Source organism: Tachysurus vachellii, chromosome 25 (assembly GCF_030014155.1).
Source record: "Tachysurus vachellii isolate PV-2020 chromosome 25, HZAU_Pvac_v1, whole genome shotgun sequence".
NCBI lineage: Eukaryota > Metazoa > Chordata > Actinopteri > Siluriformes > Bagridae > Tachysurus > Tachysurus vachellii.
Genome location: NC_083484.1, coordinates 3,768,068 through 3,780,463, shown reverse-complemented (window position 1 = coordinate 3,780,463; position 12,396 = coordinate 3,768,068). Strand labels below are relative to the sequence as shown.

Here is a 12,396-nt window from a genome sequence, read left to right as displayed (position 1 = left end):
TTGTGTGTGTGGAGTTTGCATGTTCTCCCCGTGCCTCTGGGGTTTCCTCCGGGTACTCCGGTTTCCTCCACCAGTCCAAAGACATGCATGGTAGGTTGATTGGCATCTCTGGAAAATTGTCCGTAGTGTGTGATTGCGTGAGTGAATGAGAGTGTGTGTGTGTCTGCCCTGCAATGGGTTGGAACTCCGTCCAGGGTGTATCCTGCCTTGACGCCCGATGACGCCTGAGATAGGCACAGGCTCCCCGTGACCCGAGGTAGTTCGGATAAAGCGGTAGAAAATGAGTGAGTGAGTGAGTATTGGTGTAGGAATTAGACTTGCTAATCAGATACCACTTTGCCAAACAAAGGCTAATAAATGCTAAAGAGCTAGCCACAGTGAATCTTATTATTCAGTCTAGGCCATGCCATGGCTTTTCTATTGTACCCATTTGCCTTCAGAACCAATTTAAAAATGTAATTGTTGAAATATGTGAGCCACTTGTAATCAGTGGATTCAGTACTCTGTAATTAGCATGCTAGCTGAGAGATTTCACCTGCTAATTTGGCTGTGTACTTCACTGGAATCATCCCAGGGAGATTGGAGAGTGATATAGCCGTAATCAGCAGATCTGGGACTGACATGCTAACAGGAAATGCCTTGTTTTCTTATGTTAGTGTCATTAAAACAGTTTGTAGGACATTCAAGCAGAGAAACCTCAATATGTCCCAGATCCACAGAGCTTGATTATGCCTTGATACAAATGCATATTCACAAAATAAAACATCTTTCAGAGGCTTTAAATCTTAAAGTATTTAGCGGATTTTCTGTGCTAAAGAAGCTCGACATGTTCTAGCCCTGCTGCAGGATTAGTGTCTCAGCTTTATTAGATCTGTCACTGATGATCACAAAACAATTCTTTCTCCTTAATAGTTTTTTGTTTTGTTTTGTTTGTTTCCCCCAGTAAAGTTAGGAACACCGTTTAAATCTGGATTTATACACAGTGAATATATGTGGATAGTGGATACTGAATATCTTTAACCTCCTGGGAAAGCAGGCGTTCTGGATGATGGGAATGATTTCCCTCAGGGACGGAAACGTATCTGATTTTTGTCCTCAAATGTAAGCGATGTGTAGTTTAGGAACTTATGTAACATTTTTTCCCTTATTGACTTGAGTACGTGTTTTGTTTTAGAGCCCGAATGTAGAAAATGAAGAGAAATCGGTATCTGTAGATCTTCACTGTAGATCATTTAAATGTGTTTAAATGTTCAATCTCTCAAAGTTACTTGATATTCTGAAATTCTCATAACACGCCTCATTTATTGACCTGGATACAAACTTATTAGAATTTATTATAAGTAATTCTTTCATTCATTCATTCATTCATTCATTTTCTACCGCTTATCCGAACTACCACGGATCACGGGGAGCCTGTGCCTATCTCAGGCGTCATTGGGCATCAAGGCAGGATACACCCTGGATGGAGTGCCAACCCATCGCAGGGCACACACACACTCTCATTCACTCACGCAATCACACACTACGGAAAATTTTCCAGAGATGCCAATCAACCTACCATGCATGTCTTTGGACTGGGGGAGGAAACCAGAGTACCCGGAGGAAACCCCCGAAGCACGGGGAGAACATGCAAACTCCACACACACAAGGCGGAGGCAGGAATTGAACCCCCAACCCTGGAGGTGTGAGGCGAACGTGCTAACCACTAAGCCACCGTGCCCCCATTATAAATAATTAATAAATACAATTTTATTCACAAATTGTTCAAAAGAGGTTACACACTTAAAGTTACTTAGGAAGATTTTTTTTAGTGTGTTGAAATTTACTGAATTGTTGCTATTTTATATACGAAATTTTTCTTCAATTCAAAACAAAAATTGAGTAAAATTTTCAACTTGCTTCAAAGTAATGACTTGAAATAAAACAATAAATAAAACTTTATTCTTTATACTGATAGAAAATATCCGATTAGTCGATTTCCATTTCGCTGATGGAATTGAACTCCAATGTTCTAGGAAAAGGGTTTTAAAATCTCGAATATTTACTAAACAGTCTAATAATCTTCGCTGTTAGTTGGATTGCTTTCATTTACAGTCAGATAGATTAAAAAGCGGCACTGATTCTGTGAGATCTTTAAATCTAAAAAAAGGACAAACCTCATTGACCTCGAGTGTTTGCAATAAAACAGGAGACTTGGTATTTTGCTGGCTGTGCAGAAGCGAATGTGTGGTGCTGATAAAATAAAAGAACAGATAACACTTTCCTCATGCAACAATCCGTCTTGTCAGCATTCGCCGACATTTGTGAGATGATTTATTTGGTTTGCTGACTTCCTGAGCTTGGTTTGTTCTAAACAACTCAGACCCTTCTGCTCCTTTTGCTTTTTTTTTCATAAATTGTATCAAACATTGAGCTTAAATAGTGCTTCTGTCTCTGTATTGCCTTTGTAATCTTGCTTCCGCTTGTTGATTTATTAATTAACGTGTTTCATTCATTTTCTGCCTCGATATTTTCTACTGACATTTGACTCTTGATAATCCAATTCTCTTTTCTCTACAATTTCTGCTTTATATGTGATATCTAATTATTTCTGCTTTCTTCTGTTTATTTTTTTATTAAACAGGGATTCCTGCATCGCCTCAACCAGTATGCTGTCGCTAAAATTGATAAAAACATCACCGAAGAGACTGTTAAGGTGAGTTTGCTCCTTAAACCATGATATATTTTGGGGACTTCAAGAAAAACTAATGTTTTCAGTGGAATCCACTAAAACACTGCAGACTGCATTTTAAATCCAGACTGAAAATAGTTTAATTTTGCATGAAGGTGAAAAGACAGGATGACACAGGAAGCAGCTGGAGTTTATTTTAACCGTGGGAGGCTGATGAGTTTGAAAAATTTTGTCGCAAGGCCACGAGCGCTAGTGACGCACAGCGCTTGTTACTTTGGTGCGTAAACATGGAATCTGTGCGTCCTGCTTGTTTTGGCTCATAAGGCTGAGTCTTTCTTGGAGGATGTAGTGTGTGTGTGTGTGATGCTGTGGGTCACAAAGAGGTTACGGTTAACAAATATCAAATGTAAAAAGCAGCAGATACTCTACTGTGTCTAGACTGGACTCTGAGTCTTAATCCTAGTTTTAGTCTAAATCTATTCACTTTTTTTTTTACTTATTATCTGGTACAGAAACCATTCTTTATAACCCAGGAAAGATATATAAAAATTCAGACACATTCACATGCATTCTTTTACATCTATGGATTTGTATTATTAAATTTGTAGAATTCATCTTGTAATTCCACATGTGCTCCCACCAGGTGCTGTTCTCCAACCTAGAGGAGATCCGGTGTGTGCACAGAGACTTCCTGACCATGGTGGAGGAGCTGCTGCAGCCAGACCCACACCCTCATCACGAAATTGGACGCTGCTTCCTTCACTTTGTAAGTGTCTGAAGATCAAACACATGATGACTTTATTTCTTTCCCATTCTCATTCTTTCTATTTACCTTCTGGAATAAAGTAAAAAACAGGAATCATCAACTGGTTCACTACATTTCAGATCCATACTCACTTTTTTAGTGAGTTTTTTGGTTACTGCTTAAGCAATCAAATGTATTTATGTCCATTATCTAAATATGAGACTAGCTACAGTTCTGGTCACTTTAGCACAGACAGGAAAGTGATATAGCACTTATATATATATATATATAGCAGTGATATAGCGTGCCTATAGGGAGGCACGGTGGCTTAGTGGTTAGCACGTTCGCCTCACACCTCCAGGGTTGGGGGTTCGATTCCCGCCTCTGCCTTGTGTGTGTGGAGTTTGCATGTTCTCCCTGTGCCTCGGGGGTTTCCTCCGGGTACTCCGGTTTCCTCCCCTGGTCCAAAGGCATGCATGGTAGGTTGATTGGCATCTCTGGAAAATTGTCCCTAGTGTATGAGTGAATGAGAGTGTGTGTGTTCCCTGCGATGGGTTGGCACTCCATCCAGGGTGTATCCTGCCTTGATGCCCGATGACGCCTGAGATAGGCACAGGCTCCCTGTGACCCGAGGTAGTTTGAATAAGCGGTAGAAAATGAGTGAGTGAGTGAATCTATTTATTTATATATGATAAATATTTCCCAATAAATATTTCCCAAAGGCCAAAAGAATGGAATATGCACTTGTATTTTTTTTAGCCATAAACCAATAAAAGGTCAATTTTAGTTAGATTAAAGAATTAAAAAATTCAAATGGCAGTTAAACTGATAAGATTTAAGATTGATCTAGAGAACTGTTTGAGTGGGCGGGGCTTATATGAGCTTTTTTACACAATAGCTAGTGTTCCTGTACTAGATTATCTTTCATATCATCGCTGTCAGGCGGAATCCTCGTATCTCCAAAACCGTTATTTTTCAGGAAATTAAAAAAACGCTGTACCTTATCTGCAGTGCACAGGGTTTAGTCAGCGTTACAGTGGATTGTCTTGCGCTAAATTCCTGTCCTCAGACGAGCACCAGAACTAGCGGGGGTCAAGATTTTTTTTTTTGAGCCCAGTGTTTTGAAGGCATTTACCTCAGAAGACGTGTTGATACGTTGCGACTCTTCTTGAGGAGAAATATGCCGCGAAGCTCTCCCGCGGAGTGAGGAAGAGGTGGACAGTTGAAGTGTCCAATGGAGTTATGAGATTTGCGCTCAAGCTATTTTCAAGACTTTAGATTGGTTAATAACTTGTAAAAATAACAGACCCACGTGGGGACTGACCAATAGCATCGATATGTGAAAAAATATGAAATTGACCAAATTTGGACATACGAGGTTTCTGCCCGACAGCGACGATATGCTAGTAAGTGTTCACTGGATCTAAAGACTTCAGCCTCATTATAAAATGTGACATAAATATGACATATGAGCAACATCAACAAGCGTTACAAACATTTAGATCCGCCCCTTTACTTTACATCTCTTTACAAAATCCATGTAGACATTGCACATTCACATAGTTTTTCCTACTTTGTTCTTAATGTTGTGGAAACTTTTATGTTTTTTTTTTTTTTTTTTTTATCCTGCAATAATTTACTCATTTTAAAATATTTTTCTCATGGCACAATCCACATCACACACTTTTACACACTTCATGCTCTGTAGCACTGAGTTCTGCTTCTACTTTATCATCGAATCGTAGCGTGACTGAAAAAATCCGATTGAAAAGCCACATGTTTTATAACAAAGTGTGTAGAGAGGCTGAAGTGGAGGGTGCAGCTGCGGTTATGGTTCTGTCCTGTCCCTTTCCGAGCCCTCGTTTTTCTTATCCTCGTCTCTTTGTAGTCTCTCTCGGGAGGGTTATCTCTCAGTGAAAAAAAACATTCATGGTACATTCCATGTGTATGTGATATATCCTGGGGGATATGAAGTCTTCAAGATCCAAGAGAGAACTACATTAAAAGTGGGTTTAACTATATGGAGAAATGCTACACAATACTTGATGAGATTAAAATCACAAAATTTCTGTTTTTTTTTCAGACATCTTATACAGAATTTATAACTGCCTTATAAACTTCCAAGAAACAGGTGTCACTACTTTTAAGGGTTTGATTTTTTTTTTTTTTTTTTTTGATAACTATAACATATGCTCGTCTTGGCCACCTCTAAGACATGATGCTATCGCCAAACATCTGGGCAGTCCATCACTGTGGGTAGAGTACAATCTCTAATCTACTATTCTATTCTTAGACAGGTGGCTCAGTATGCTAATTCTCACTATTAGACCTCCCATGAGCTGTAATAACACCATCAAGCCAAGCTAAGTTAAATAGACACTTCCTCTGTGGTAGGCCTGCGCAAAGACGATAGGCAGAATCTTTTAGTGCCAACCATTACTTAAAACATAATTCAGCAATCACAAGAAAACCGCTGCTATTTTTGAGAATAAGTATCACCCTGTCTATGACTGACCACGGCAAATAGACTCTGTCACTCTGACTGATGGGATTAGATTTAAAAACATTTTTTTTTCAGCTAAAGTATTCGAGTGTGTGTAAATCTGCCAGGGTTCTGTATTGCGTCTATGTACACGTATTCCTCAAAAAGCCAAAGTAACAAAAATCCGTGGTGTGTTTTGTTTATTTCTAGCGTTAGACATTTCATGTGGTCAAACATTTCATTTCATCACTTTAAAAGTAAACAGTAATTGATGTACAGTCATAGATAAGGTGCATGGAATGAATAACAAGCCTATACTAGCTAGCATGTATACCTTGATAAAATTGGCCTTTTTGATGTACTCCAGAAACCGGTGTAGCAAATATAGGTTGTTGTTAATAAAGAGTATTATAGAAGCTACAGTATACAATGTGTAATAAAATTAGGACTGTCTTGTAAATTTTGCAAGTCTTGAGTCTAAAGATGGATCAGTATTTGTGTGTAGAAAGTAGTGTGTATTCAGAGTCTGGTTATGCACGCCTTGAGTTAATCTTAAGCTCCCCACTGAGATCTACATGTAGTTCATGCTTGTGGTCTCTTACTAATGAAAGAACAAGAGATTTGTCAAATTTACATTTAGGGCATATAGTGGATGATCTTATCCAGAGGGATTTACATTTTATCTCATTTTTGTACATTTAATATGACTGAGGAATTGAGGGTTAAGGGCTTTGCTCAGGGGCCCAGATGTGGCAGCTTGGTAGACCTGGGAATTGAACCCGCGGCTTTTCAAATGGTAGTCCGACACCTTAACCACAGAACCCCCACTGTACCACTGTAACATGGTGGCTTAGCAGTTAGGTTAGCACATTGAGCTTACACCTCTGGGGTTGGGGATTTGATTCCTGCTTCTGCTCAGTGTGGAGTTTGTATGTTCTCCCTGTGCTTTAAGGTTTCCTCTGGGTTCTCATGTTTCCTCTGCTTACATTGACTACAAAGACTTACATTGTAGGCTGATTGGCATCTCTAAATTGTCAGTAGAGTGTGAGTGGGTGTGTAAGTGTGTGTGAGATTGTACCCTGTCCAGTGTATCCCTTATCTTGTGGCCCAAGTCCCCTGGGATAGACTCCTTTGTGCCCAGAACCCAGTGTAAGTTAAGTAGTACAAAATATAGATGGATGGATGGATGGATGGATGGATGGATATTCCATATTCCAGTGCTTAAGTTCAATTTTAGAATTGTGGGTAACTGTAACACACCCTGAGTAGCTGTCCTTGTGTGTACTTTTTGTTTGTGTCCTCAGAGAGCCAGGTTTCAGGTTTACGATGAGTACTGTGGAAACCACGAGAAAGCCCAGAGACTCCTGCTGGAGCTTAACAAGGTCCGAAGTGTTCGCACGTGTCTTCTGGTAAGTATTAGCATCAATCTCAGTCCCTTCTTCCTTTACTGAAATGAACAGTATCGATTATTATACACTATATAGGTTCTAGAGAGATATATACACTCGCATACCCACAATACTCACACCTCGGTGCACTTGCCACTCTTTCATGTCTTTAAAGCTTCATAAAACCAGGTTGTGTTTCCGAGACCTACTGTATGAATCCACCTTTTTATTTCTAACCAGAGCAAAGACAAACCACAGTTCTTTCTCCACTTTCCACCTGAGATGATCTTTACATCCTTCATGTGCTTTTTAAATATATTAGAAGTTAATAATAGGGGTATAGATGAGGAATAAGTAGCAGGTTTGATGCTTTTAAAAGAATTTGATTGAATCTGCTTTTTATGGCCTTGACATTGGGAACATTGGCGGTGTATAAAGCTGCTGAAGATTTTATTACACACAAAGCAGCTGAGCCTTTGGTTTTGTCTTACTGCAATTCCTGTTGCTGTACCATATGATTCTGTTTTAAATCTTTGTCCTTTAATATTTACTTTTATTTTATTTTATTGTGCTGCTGCTGCTTTGTTCTATTTTTGCGTATTTTGTTATGCGTTTATGGCTCCGATCTGGTTCTCTTTGGATGTGCCTGGTTAATCTTTGGTTTTGTTATGGTTCTTTTATGTGGAATTATTATTATATTTTAATTATTTTCTTTGGACCCTTCTCACTGCCTTTAAGATTTGTCTCTTTGGTTTTTTGTATCTTTCTTTGCTATTTGGTTCTTACCCATAAATTGATGATTCTGTTTTTTTTTTCTTTCTTAGTACATTTCAGATTTTGTTCTGACCCTATTTGATACTCTTACTGATTTTTGGATTGATGCCATTTGGTCCTGTCCTTGTTCTCTTTGGTTATGTTTCATTAATATCGTCCTCTCTCAGTACTCTCAAGTTCTGTGTAATTGTTCTCAATAGTCGTCTACCATTTCTACCTTTTTTTTGTATTTCTACATGTTTCTTTTTGTTTCTTTAGTCTATGTTTTCAGTTCTTATTGGTTTTGTTATTTCTCTGATTCTATGACATCCATTGTTTTTCTTTCTTCAAGCGTTCTTTGGTTGTGTCTATCTCCTCTTTAATTTTGTCCTAGCTTTTTATGGTACATTATAAGGCTCATTGATTCTGTTCCTTTTTTCTCTCTCTCTCTCTCTTTCTCTCTCATTCTGTTGGCTCTTTGACTCTCTTTGGTTTTATCCTACTGTTCTGCTCCTCATTAGAACTGCATGATGTTGGGAGGCAGAAAGAACACAGAGGTTCCTCTGGAAGGTTACCTGGTGGCTCCCATCCAGAGGATCTGCAAATATCCTCTGCTTCTCAGAGTAAGTGAAAATCTGTTATTTCCCTTATTACGGCCTGCTGACCTCCTGCCTAGGGCATTAAAACTCAACTGCATGAAACCAGACTGAAACAAGAGGGTTATATGAGAAGAGATTTAGTCTCATGTGGTTTTCATTTGGTTGTTTTCTTTTTTAAAGTGCCTTTTTACAAACCCACAGCCTCTATCTTCATTAAGTTCACTGACATTGACAAAGCAAGCCTCCAAGCTTAGAGTTCATCTAGCACCATAAAGATCAATAACCTTCTTCGATTTGTTCTAGAAAACCTTTAAAAGTTCCACATCAAAGTCTAAAATGAAGAATTCAAAGAATCCTCGAACAGCCCATTGAGCCACTTCACTATTTAGATTTAAGAGTCTTGTTTAAGAGCCCAAACCTGAAGTTGTGTAATATTTCCTCACTTACAGCATAGCCTGTTAATAACACTAGCGGTAATGTGTCAGCAATACAGTCCCGTCAAACTGACTCCATCAGAGTCAGTCCTTGTTTAAAATAAGCAGACCTCTGCTGCTGACACTGAACTTATTTTTGAACCAGAAAATTTTCCTATATCTTTATTCTTCAGGCTAAACACCCAGGCTAAAATCAAAACCTCTTGTTCTTTCATGTCGATGAAGCTTTCATTTCATTTGCGATCTCACAGCTGGAACAGATAAGCGTTCTCACTAAGCATAGTGATAGTGATCTATGTTCCCGTTCTGTAAATCAGAATTAAGCTACAATGCTGGAACTTTGGGTTTTTGCATGTGGGAGTTTAGAAGATCTCTATGTGTTAGCTGTATTCAGCAGGGTTTATGCTCTAAATGCTGTTTTGGCCTCGCTTTGTTTCACGGGTGAAAATCACACATTGTTAAAAAACATTCTTTAGTTGCGTGTTGAGATCGGAGATTAGCGATTGGTGAATCTTGAGTCTTTGATGCTGGGATGCTTTTCTGCTGACCACAGTTGTAAAGAGTGGTTATTTATTTATCTCCCTGATTTGGTCTTGACAAATTTTCCCACAGCATTGAGGTCCCCTGAGAAGCCCACCACATCTCAGTTTGGATTTTATTCAGGGCTTTGAAAATACACAATAGAATCATGTTGGATGTAGAAAAACTAATTGCGTTAAGGCTGCCCAATGTACACATTTACATGAAGTAAATTCAACTTTTTTTTAGTGTAATTTTGAGTACTTATTTGTTTTCCATCTGCATAACTGCTGCTCACTGAATTTATTTATTTATTTTTGCTTTTCATATCATTTTGTCTCAGCTCTATAGCTCTGTGCATGCTAATCCTAGGAGATCAGTAGTATATTCAAATGCCTCAAACATGTCCATCTGGTACAAAGCCATAGTCAAAAACTCGTCTTCCTGTCAAATAAAGCAGTCGCATGAATAAGCAGATGGATGTGTTTCTTTTAAATTGTCTGTATGTACATATTCTTGTGTGTGTGTTTTCAGGAACTGCTGAAACGAACACCAAAGAAGCACAGCGACTACTCCATGGTGTACGAGTCGCTCCAAATGATGAAGGCGGTGTGTTCGAACATCAACGAAGCCAAGAGAGAGATGGAGAAGCTGGAGGTGCTGGAGGAATGGCAGTCGCACATCGAGGGATGGGAGGTATGTACAACATTTCACCAAAACTCCACCGATCTCGCTCAGATGTTTCTGCATTTTATAAGTAACAAAGCATTCAGCTCTATTAATATATAAAAAAAAATAACAATTATTCATTTTACTGGGTGGATTTAAGAAAACGTGGCACTTCAATCCGACACAGATAAGATTTACCACATATGCTGTCCTGGAATACAGTCAGACTGTCTATTAGTAGCTGTTTCATTCTTAACTGTGTTGCTGTATGAATGTGGAGAAAATATTAACATTAATATATATATTATATTAATATTAATATTAATTAATTAACAGCGAAGGGACATCTATGTCCCTTCGCTGAGGGACATAGATGTTTGTGAGTGCTGTTAGTGACAGTAGTGGCTCAAGCAGTTTAGGCTCTGGGTTGCTGATTGGAGAATCAGGGTTCAAGCCCCAGCACTGCTAAGATGCCACTGTTGCTCTAACCCCAACCTCCAATGTTGGACTATGCAAAGAAAGAATTTCACTATGATGTAATGTATATGACAAAAATGAAGGCTTCTTCTTGTGTGATTGGAGATGCTAGTATTGTGGTGGACAAGAGAGGTTTTAAAGTTTGGTAACCAAGTGTTTTAATCATTCCATGTTTTATGCACACTTCCCTTCTGTTAAATTGAATCGGTCACAATTATCTAGTTCTAGTTCTTACTTGCTAACAAAATTGGCTACTGTTGTTATAAAAGCTTTCTGAACATATGCTAGCTCACTAACAAATGCATGGCTATAATCACATTATAAAATAATCCACTTAATGTTAGATAGCACACTTGTTAACATGACTGCAGCGTTTTTAGAGTCCTGTGGTTTTCTCACACCAAAAATTTGCTTTCTTAATGTTTGCTAGCTGCTAAAAAGATTATAGTTTAATGACACAATAAAAAAGGAGAATCTTAGCTAGCCACCTTTAGCTATTTGGTTAAATTAGAACAATCAGTTTGTTTGTTAGCAGGCTGAAAATGTGTGTTTTTTGTTTTTTCATTAAATAGCTTTTTAAATGTCAACTTTCTGACAGACTTATGGTTCTCATTATAAATTAATTTATTCAAATGTTATAAGGTTTGCTAAGTTTCTAGGTTTAGTCACACAATAAAAAATTTGCTTGCTAGCATACTAGAAAACCTGGCTACTTATGTTAATTAACGTTACATAATGCTACAAACTGTTATGCTAACTAAGTAACTGTATCTAGCTAGCTAAGAAATTTCAGATAGATTCTGATGTTGTTTAAACCGAACGTTTTTATGCTAGGTTTTATGCTATTCCAAATCTGCTTTTATGCTAACACAGCAGTGCTTTAACTAGTTAAATGTTACAGTTCTATTTTATTTTATTCAGCACACCGGTGTATTTCTAATATTTCAGATTCCATGCTAACAGATTTTAGTACCCAAAATTGCTAAAATCAGATTTTGCCCAGAGATTTTGCCCACAGCTGATTTTTCATGTCAGCCATTTTGCTAGAAAAAAAAACCTTGTGTGGAGTTCAGCGCATGTTGAAATGATCTGAACCTGATTTTCTATCCACATCAACCACCGTAAAAAACATACCGCAGAATCCAAAACAGTCTGTCATGCTTTAACAAGCGACATACATTAAAGTGGCTTTTTAAAGGCTTTTGAAAATGAGTATGGACCCATTTTTGTTTGAAAACCTTGTTTGGAAGATTTTATTATTTTTTTTAATTCCCTGCAACAAATGTAAGCCCTCGGAGCCGCCACACCCGGTCTCGTAGGCGAGAAATCATAAACATTTGCAAGGCCAAGGCTTCTACATGAGTGAAATGTTCTTTTAGGCTTTTTCTTTCATCAATTAGGCGTACATACTGTTCTGAGCACAGCCGCGCCCAAAATAGCTTTTATGAGCATGTTTGGAAGCCGATTTGTTATCCATTTTAGTCATTGGTGGTTCTTGAATGGCAGTTTGCCTCAGCATTACTCCAGATTATAAATGTATTTGTGTTTCTTTGTGTGTTTGTGTGTGTGTATGTGTTTGTGTGTATGTTGTCTCCCATCCACACACAAAATCATGTATGTAGTTTGCGTCTTGCTGCTTTTATTAATTGCCAGCGTTTA

General features: G+C 38.3%; 1 protein-coding gene across 1 annotated transcript in view; it reads left to right on the top strand.

Annotated features, from left to right (window-relative positions):
- Positions 1-12,396, top strand: part of prex2 (phosphatidylinositol-3,4,5-trisphosphate-dependent Rac exchange factor 2) — a 105,735-nt gene that overhangs the window by 16,845 nt on the left and 76,494 nt on the right. Inside the window, exons 2-6 of the mRNA XM_060861238.1 lie at positions 2,624-2,695; positions 3,315-3,437; positions 7,203-7,307; positions 8,561-8,662; positions 10,126-10,287. Coding sequence (XP_060717221.1) covers positions 2,624-2,695; positions 3,315-3,437; positions 7,203-7,307; positions 8,561-8,662; positions 10,126-10,287 — 564 coding nt within the window. The remainder of the gene's footprint in view (positions 1-2,623; positions 2,696-3,314; positions 3,438-7,202; positions 7,308-8,560; positions 8,663-10,125; positions 10,288-12,396) is intronic.